Below are 9,902 nucleotides of genomic sequence, written 5' to 3'. Positions count from 1 at the left end.
CAAAAACGCAGGCATGTCTCAGACGGCGGTCCCACACACGGTAATAATGGCTCTGGCGTCTTACTTCTGGCAGCAATTCTGCGTGACCATAGGTTTACTTAGGACTACGATAATCGTCTAATCTGGTACCGATGCCGCGTCTTTGTACACAGATGCTTGGATATGTGAAGCTGCCGGTGGGCGCCTCAATATAAATCCCGGCGGCTGCAACATTGCATATTTTCGCACAGCCGCTGCGTACAAAATCACATATTGGCGGCATTAGCGTCTATCTCTGAATCGAGTCCACAGTGACCCATCACCTACATACAGAAGGGCTGAACCAATATCTGGGTAATCAATTCACAGGCAACTAGTGACATGCCGATATATTGTTCCACGTTATCATAAATATTGTTTGGGGCGCACAACATGGCAGCCTCCATTTTGTGTAGGTGACGGTACACTCTGATTGGTCATGTTATCCTCTCTACCCAGCATGCCTTGCTCTGACAGACTTAACGCGAGAAAAAAAAAACGAGGCTGTGTTACACAAATAGAACTAGACTACGACTTCATAGTATTGCTACAATTCTCATAGATACATAAAGTATATAAAATAAAACAGTGCCGTTTCACAGCATGAATTCTTTTTTTTTTTTCCTACTTTTTTTTTTTTCCTTTCTAGGTTTCTTTTTCATTCTAGACGTCAAAACATATTTCCTAGTGTGCTGAGGAAACACAATGTAATACGCAGCAGCTGTAAGCCATGCCTTCAGTTAAATGCAGTGGTAGCTGTAAGGTTAGACACAAAACAAGCAATTGCCAATTTTACGCGAAGAGCACTTGGGCTACATTAACAAAGCGGAGCCTGTTGTAAGCCTCTGCTGCTCGGGTTGGAGCTGAAAACTTAAAACGGCACTCACACTCAGTGTAAGGCCCAGCATGCTGAATGTTATTGCCGCTTTAAATTTTCAGCTCCAACCCGCCGAGAAGCAGTGGCTTACAAAAGACGCCGCTGCATAAGTATAGTCCCTTGTGTTATCTGACCATGTTTAGAGGGAAGTCTCTGGGGTTTATCAGTAGATTTTGCAAGAAAAAAACCTGGATGGATGGTACCCCTCATATATGTTGCATCAGATGATGATGGAATAGAATGATTGCATATATACTATCCAAATACACAACTAATATGAAGTGCGTGCAAATCTTCTCTGGTTATATTGCTATACTTCATGATGTAATGATATACATCCTATAGTACACTTATGGTATAAAAATAATTCCATGACCTTACATGGTGGTGCAAAAAGACTACAACGTACAATCCTTCTAGCCGTTGAAGCTACCATTAGTATACGGACAGGGAACTGGTTGTCCTTATGTTGTTGATCTTAAAGGGGGTGGAAAACCCCCCAGTATGTATCCTGGGGACACGGCAGCGGTGGGGCACACCTGTCCCAAAATGAAGTCATCCTATAGGATATGAGCATCATGAGGTTAAGTTCCACATTATCCGAATACAGCAATTCTTAATTGTAAAGTAGACTTTCCCCCTGAACATGCCATGTCATTCGGCCGCGTTCAATGCAAGACTAATCAGCGATTCACCGATAGGCAGCTGGTTCTCCAACATTGAAGGGATAACACGCAGAATAAAAAAACACATATGTCTAAGAAGAAGTGACACCCAGAAGGTCTTCCCTCACTTTTCTGCACACAGTACAAGCTTGAGAATTGTAATCACTTTCCAGAAGGTGGAGATACAGAAATGAAAGGAAGTTTTTCCCCTCCTGCTCTCCGAACACAAGTACGTGAAATACTGACACTGATACATCTACCACTGTACCTGTTCTTCGAAGAAGTTATCGTTTATTTTGGTAAACCTAACTATGAAACTCGGCCAGCATGTACAAACTCTACTTCATTGTTAAAACTAAATAATCTCTGGTAATCAAAAATATCTGACCTGCTCCTTTCTCTGTTTCTGTGTAATACTTAGCAATGGAATGATAGGACTGCAAAATTGGGCTTAATCGAGCCTTGAACTCTTTTTGTTTTATGCAACTAGCATAACCTTCTCCCCATCAGGTCACGCCACAGGTCTCCACCAGAAGGGTTAGCTGGGGTTTCTAGTGCTGTGGATGGAATGACGGGGAGGGGGGCGGGGGAAGACCCCCTCAGCGGGACTGCTCCTCTAAGGACTCAGGGTAGGACGCAGTCCTGGTTGAGTGGCAGGTAACAACTCGGTTTAAGGTTTCTTTGTTTCCTTGTTTTGTTTTTTTTTTTAGTTTTTTTTGTTGTTGTTTTTTTTCTTAATGTAAGTGCTTTCAGCTGGATGGTCCTGAGTTGGTCCAGTAATTTGGCCACTATAAAAGAGCGGAATTGAGTCTCAGGGAATGTGTGTAGCCGCTATCGCTGGAGCCGCTTTGCAAACTGTAGTGGTCATCCACGTCGCTGGCACTTCCAATACTGTCCATCTCACCGGGGGTAAACTCCATGCCTTCAATGTCCACTTCTGAGGGAACAAAGAACACATCATTTAGGAAATGTTACTTATTAAGATTCATATCCCCCCAAAAAATGTACTGATCAGAGTCAAACAAGTGATTATTTACCAAACCCAAACCACCGAGTCAAAATATAGGTTTTCCTTTCTTCATTATATTTAATCAGCAAATAGATATACTCCAATCCACAAAGGCTTAAAGACTTCATATGCCAATCTGCCGATAAATTCTGCCTTCGTTATTTAGCATCGTTAGGGGAAAATGTATTGAAACTTCTAAGGAGGGCAGAAGTTTCTGTAGCAACCAATCAGCTCTTAGCTAGCATTTATCCAGTACATTCTATAGAAGCTGATTGGTTGCTATAGGCAGCATCTCCACTCAATAGAACCTTTGATACATCTCCCCCAAAAATAGGGTACACATACGCAGAAATCTGATTGGGTGTCAGCTACTCATAGCCAACAATCAGATGCTACCATAGCACTGAGAGCTCCGCCCACCTGACAACACTGAGATGTACAACCTCTCTATAGTGTGTCTATGAGAACTCTCCTCCAACTTGCAAGCACAGAAACAGACAAATCTCAGGTGCACAACTCCAAATTATTACTAATATATATATAAATGCAATAAAATTTTGCAATCAATAGATGTTTTTAGCATAATCATGGCCAAGGTTATGGGCCCACCCACCATATCCAGGTAACCTCTTTCGGGTAGGTCCCTAACATACTAGGGTTCAAATCCAGAGCGCAGGACCCCCCAAAACTGGCCCAGCCAAGCCGCCCTAGGGCACCACCATAGTAAGAAAAGTGCAGTGTAAAGTGAGGTAAAGCCTGCAGAGTGGAATACATTATAAAATAGCACTGCGCTGTACAGTAATTATGACACACGTATTGTTTATCGGTCTCACTGACGAAAACACTGATAAATATTTGTTCTTTGAAAATCATGTAGCTATGTACTAAACTAAACTAAACTTTGGCCTTAGGACCTCATTCAGAGCCGCTCGCAAAAAGCGAGCGCTTGCTCTGAATCAGGGCGGCAGCTTTCTTTTTTTTTTAAAGCCGGCCTCCTGGCCGCTCGCTAAGCTGTGGGTGACCACCCACAGCTTTTGCAAGCGGCCATGTGATGGTCGCGATGGTTGCGACCATCGCGCTTGCGACGAGACCCTGACATCACTGGTGAGGTCAACATCGACAACCACCCCATTTGTAGCCAGCCCCAGAGCGTGTGAATTTCTAACTCGCTACGGGGCTCGCGCACGCCGCACGTGCGCAATGCCCAGCCATCGACCCGCTTGCGAGCGGGTCTGAATAAGGCCCTTAATGTGCACCAGTCACTTCATGTTCTACGCTGATTTCTAAAACCTCCACAATCTTAAAACAAAGTGGACAAAGGTCAACGACAGAGAACTTTGGCCCTCATTCAGAGCCACTCGCTATTTGCGGTCGTTCGTTCTAAAACAAGGGGTGGCTATTCAAATGAACCGTTCGCTGTTTGCGGTCTGTTCACGCCTCTAGGTCTGAACGAGCGAACAAAACTTGCGTTCGTTTTTTGGAAAAATACGCCCCCTGGCCGCTCGCATCCTACGTCATGTCCGCTATTTATTAGATTAATCGAGTACATCGACCAGCGTATGAACTGCTCGCTATTCTTGTGGTTGGTTTTTGCTACCACAATTTTGCGAGCAGTTCTGGCTATAAAAGAACCCAGTGACGTGGTCAATGACGCTGCTGTGTTAAATATGCACACCCATAAAACGCCCGTTTTGACCTTTAAGCACGCCTGCGATCGGATCTCCACTCCCCGTTTTCAAGCACCTTCCCCTGTTACCACCCACATACGCCTCTTTCTGTCTCTCAAATTATCAGGCATTCGCTATTTTGCGAGCACATGAATTTCGGCCGCACTGAGTGGTTCGCGCATGCGTATTACGATCCGTACGCATGCGCAGTTGGGCAAACATCGCTCGGAGCGAACGAGCAGCTACTTGCGTCCGCCTCTGAATCAGGGCCTTTCTCCTTGTTTCAGCTTTCCCAACACTCCTGTATATTGAATCCCCTTTGTACTGTCTGCACCAAACATTATAGCTGTGTAATTATATATAATTGCCCCCCCCCATGTATAATATTATTAGCAGTTGCCTAAATATATGCTAATGCCTCCCAAAGCACAGCCTAGCATAGGGGCGCCCACTGCTGCCTTCTCTTAGCTGTGCAATGGCGTAAACATCGATAACATCGATGCATGTAAGGCAGGTCTGACCAGCCGCAAACACTACAGCTCACCGTACACGCAGAGAGCTCTCATGCTGCGCTGGAGAACGCGATGACTAATTTATGGACGCCCATCAAATGGCATTTAAACGGTCAGACACGCCTGCGTTCTTCTAACCGCCCCCAAACGCTGACCTGTCACTCACTTTGCAAGTGGGTCCTCTGAATTCATAATCGCAGTGCGGCGTATGCGCAGTAGCAAATAATCAGTCGATCTGGGTAAAAAAAAAAAGGTCACCGCGTCGATCTCTGAATCAGTCCCTATGTATCAAAACATTGACTGGGGCCCACATGATGAATGTAATTGCATCTGAATCAGTGCTGCCTGCAATATTAAAGCTTTGTGCTTCCGTAGATGAGTAATTACAGGTGCAATAAGTAGATGTTACACTGCAGTAGGTTAGGGGCTATGTAGTGCAATGATATAATGTAACCGTTTAGAAGCCATTGTGCTGTCCAATAAGCCTTCAGAATTTCAAGATTCCTACTGAATAATTCAATTATTCTACTGTTTTGCTAGGTGGTGTCTGGCTGTTTTTCCCATACATTTCAAACTCAGTCATCTTAATTTATCTTGACCTAAGCAGGGAGTCATAATTAAATTAGGTAATCGTAACAAAAATACATTCAAAAAGGGTATTTGTGTTCAGAGCGTATTCTAGTTCTAAGATTAATTATGAACGTAAGCATCAATTATACAACAATAGGTCACATATGAAAATAAATTACATTATTCACAATAAATCACTTTACTGCGATGTGTCACCTGCAGGAAGTCAGAGAGTATGGGGTCCTCCAAACCCAAAAGTACCCTTGTGATCTCCTACAAGTCAGTCATGATCTCACAAACATAAAGCCTTTGACAAAAAAAAAAAGGGGGAGGGGAATTTATGAAAAGTTGCCCACATCAACCAATCAGATGTTTGCTTTCAGAGTCGGAACTTCTACCACTGCAAGCAAGCAGGCCTACAAGGCCCTCAGGTGCAAGGCTTCACATTGCAGGCGTCAGACCCTTGCTTACTAAAGCTGGGTACACACTGAGACGATGTCGGCACCATATGTAGTTTCAGGACGAATCGGAACGACATATCGGCCGCATCGCTCAGTGTGTACGGCCAATATGTGCGCTCCCACGGTCGCATGCAGTATAGTCCAGTCGGCTGTGCCGCACCTCCAACCGGGCGATATCGCATGCAGGTAATGAAGGATGGAACGAGGGATCGTTCCATCGTTCCTTACCTCATTCTAATGTGTACCGGAGGTACAATATGTCGGCCCGACATATCGTACCGGTACACATCTATCAGGGTCTCATTCAAACCCACTCGCAAGTGCCGATGCGCTCGCAAGCGGGTCGATGTTTGGCTGTGCGCACACGCAGCGGCCGCACTGCGCGTGCGCAAGCCCCAGAGCGAGAGAGAAATTCTCTCGTTCCGTGGCTCACTACAAAAGGGGCGGCTGTCGATGTTGATCGACAGCTCGACCAGTTTTGTAGGCGTGGCGGGGGGGTGGCTTCACAAACGGAGGCGTTTCCAAGCGAACGCCTGCCGTTTGTGGGCAGCCCCACTGACATCACCAGTGATGTCAGTGGGAGAGTTTCGGCTCTATTAGAGCCGAAAGCTCTCTGGGGCTTGCGGCAGACGAGACCCTACCACAAGGGTCTTGTCGCAAGCCCCGATGGTCTGGACCATCGCGACCATCATCTTGGTCGATCGTTAAAGCTGTGGGTGGTAACCCACAGCCTAGCAAGCGGCCAGGAGGCCGGCTCAGAAAATGGAAGCGGCCGCCCTCATTCAGAGCGAGCACTTGCATTTTGCGAGCGCCTCTGAATGAGGTCCTCAGTGTGTACCCGGCTTAAGAAGAGTTCCATACTACGCTCATCTAAGGGGTCAATCCAATTAGGAGCAAATTGCGAGTTGCATTTTTCGTTTTTTGCAATCCAATAAGCAACTCACACTGAATCAGTCAAACTTAATTTGCATTTTTCCATTCGCACCACCCTGAGGGTGAGAGATAGAAAGGAAAATCTTTATTTTAAAGTTAAAATGTCGGGACATTTGGCTGAACCCCTTCGAACCCACCTCCCCCCCTAATGCCTAATTAGGAAATTGGAAGTTTCCAATTAGCTTAATTAGTCCAATAATTACATGTAATTTTAGGGGTAAAAAATGGCCTAAAATTACCCCAAAATCTACTTTTTTGTTAGTTTAGGCACCCCAAATTTAATTACAGTATTTTTTTTATTGAATAAATTATTTTTTATCATTTTTTTTTTTACAATTTTTCAGTGCCCTCAAAGTACCCCAAAACCTCTTTTTTTCCTACTTTTTGTTTTGCATTTGTCATTTAACTCATTTGGGATTAAACAAAAAAGTTTGCTTTTAATAATTTTTTTTTAATTTATTATTATTTTTTACAAAAACACAAATCAGCCATTTGACACCATTTAAAAACCTTCAATCCTTTCCTAATGCCCACAAACAGTCTTCTATACGGTCCTGCTAACAAAATTATCCAGTTTGGGGGGTCCAGGATGGTCTCCCTACTTTTTCATGCACTTCTCTCAAATCGCATTCGGCAGTCAATTTGCACCCCTCCGCTGCGAGTATTGGATTGGAGAATTCTCGGGAGCGCGCATTCGTGCGAAATCTGCGAGTTTCATTAAAGAAACTCGCTACTCGCAATTGGCACCTAATTAGATTGACCCCCTAAGAGCAGAATGGGGGAACTGAGATGTTCCTGCGGAATCGGCCGGGTATCATACAGATTTTGCTATGGGCCTTTCCATCCCTCTTTGCTTTCACTTTCTACACTTCACTAAAAAAATAACAACAACAACACTAGTCACCAAATATGCCCGATGTTCCTCAATCCATTATATCTACTGCAAGGGTCTCTTTAAACACTTTGGCAAACGGTGTTTGGATAATTGTTCTTCCCATTCCCATTGGATATGCAACTTTTTGTCTTCATTTCCAAATATATATGTCACCCAATGTTAATTCTCTGATGAATTAATGTTAGGAGGATCAGGTGGAGGAATCCTGTAAGAGGCAGATGGGTTATACATATTTTACAAATGATGCAGCTGAGGGGGCGTATTTATCAACAGGTGCGTAGCTCTATTGCCGTTTTCCATGACACGGTTCTATAGCCACACATGCCACCGCAAGAGGTGTTCTGTCGCCAATGTCTTATGATGGCAATAACATATCACAACCGACCCAAAAAAATGTTTTATTATGTGAATGAGCCTCTTAATAGTAAACAGGCCCCGGAAAAATGCAGATATCATCTTATTCAAATGAGATCCCTTGTGCTATTCAGTTGCCAATCCTGGGATAGAAGGATTAAACAAAATAAATAAAGACAGTAATAAAGTATTTAAAGCCCCCCTTCCCCTCTCACCTTGTTCCGAGTCGGTGGACAGGATGGAGCCCATGCTATCGGTGCGCAAACGCTCCATCCCGTGCAGAGAGAGCTGCTCTAGACGGCGCTTGAGGTAGCGATGTTCTCTCTGAAGCTGCTCCTTAATGTTCAAAGCTTTTCGGTCCTGTTCTTCTAATTTCTGAAGGAAAAGTAAAAATGTAAGAAATAGGTTGTGACCCCAATGTAATTCATACCTGATAATAACTGCTTATGAAAAAGAAAAATCAATCCAAAAAAATTAAATTAGTTTTAAAAGTTTTATCCATCCTGGTAGAAATATCCCCCCACCTGCCATCCCTATCCCTTCTTTTATTTTTTATACAAAGAACATTTAGGAGAACGGTTCCGCAGGTAACTGAAGAGACACCGGTGATCCGACCATAGTGGTCAGACGTTGGCTAATCATTCATAAGATAAAGCTCACAGTCATCATTTCATTAAAATCCATTCATTTCGCACCACAAAGTCCAATTAAAACCGGTGAAATGTAGTTAAAATTAGAGTAGTATATAGTAAGGAAATATGTCATTTGGATCATCTCAATGTATACCGCCCTTTTCTACACAAGTATGATCACAATCATTTCTTAATCCTCAAACTGTTAAATGCACATTTATTTTAATGGGGTCAGGATACAGTAAGCGCATGTTAGATTTGATTGCTTGATACAATGTTAGGATAGATTCCTGGATTGCGTCCATTTCTACTTATACCTTTCAGACTTTGTCACGTCTCACATTTTGAAATTGTAGCACACTTATCTATTCTCCCGGGACATCCAGGAGACTCCAGAAATTCCGGGTAGTCCCCCGGGCTCCCAGAGGAGTGGGTTGTCCTTCCTAGTGAAGTGGTCGGGGACAGGGAGCATAACACCGGGAATCACGGGCCTTGGGGATGGGGCCAATAGGACGGGAATCTATGCTAATGTCACCATGTTGGCCCTGCATCCACTTTTTTAGGAGCGCAATTCACTGCATTTCCCCATGAGTTAGGGGGCCTAATAATGCATATAGTCAGACCCCCGACCCCATCAGCTGCATCTCCTCTCCAGGGTTCTCACGGAGCGGATATTATAATAGTAGGTTCAGTATGAACTGTAGCAATGGAAGTGGCTGTAATCTATTAGGACCAGCAGTGTTAGTTACTACTAAGGGGTCGATGTATTAAACCTTGGAAGAGCGATAAAGTGGAGAGAGATAATGTACCAGCCAATCAGCTCCTAACTGTCATTATTTTAAACACAGGGGTCTATTTATTAAGCCTTGGATGGAGATAAAGTGAACGGAGATAAAGTACCAGCTAATCAGCTCCTAACTGCCATGTCACAGGATGTGTTTGAAAAATGACAGTTAGGAGCTGGTTGGCTGCTGTCTTCTATAGATTTTTCCCAATATCTTCTGGATGTATATAGTGGACATGGGGCCTGAGTCAGAGTTGGGAATAGAGAGAGAGATAGCACTTAACTGTGAACCTGGACAAACCATATTGCAATGCAAGGGGTGTAAATACATAAAAAAAAAAATTGCATGTAGAGTAAATACTGGCTGCTTTTACATGTAGCCCACAAATATAGCATAGCTTTATTATTACTCTATAATTTAGATGTCAGTTTGGACACTCTCCCAAATCTAAATCTCTCTGCACATTGTAAATCTGCCCCCCCTGCAGTGCAGCATGGTTTCACCCAGATGATCAGTTGAGAGAG

The 9,902-nt window shown here is 43.8% G+C and overlaps 1 protein-coding gene across 3 annotated transcripts in view; it reads right to left on the bottom strand.

Annotated features, from left to right (window-relative positions):
- Positions 1–715: 715 nt before the first annotated feature.
- MXD4 (MAX dimerization protein 4) overlaps positions 716–9,902 on the bottom strand; it is a 72,109-nt gene continuing 62,922 nt past the window's right edge. For 2 of the 3 annotated variants that reach the window (XM_088454971.1, XM_088454972.1), the window contains exons 5-6: positions 8,177–8,336; positions 716–2,497 (exon numbers count right to left, since the gene is read on the bottom strand). In XM_088454971.1, coding sequence (XP_088311097.1) covers positions 2,349–2,497; positions 8,177–8,336 — 309 coding nt within the window. In that variant the 3' untranslated portion in view covers positions 716–2,348. Of the gene's footprint in view, positions 2,498–4,914; positions 4,984–8,176; positions 8,337–9,902 lie in introns of all 3 variants that reach the window. The other variant, XM_088454973.1, reaches the window with a different exon arrangement.

Source organism: Taudactylus pleione, unplaced genomic scaffold (genome assembly GCF_031769625.1).
Source record: "Taudactylus pleione unplaced genomic scaffold, aTauple2 ptg000638l, whole genome shotgun sequence".
Lineage (NCBI taxonomy): Eukaryota > Metazoa > Chordata > Amphibia > Anura > Myobatrachidae > Taudactylus > Taudactylus pleione.
The sequence above is the reverse complement of the archived record's forward strand: the minus strand, read 5'-3'. Positions and strand labels throughout refer to the sequence as shown.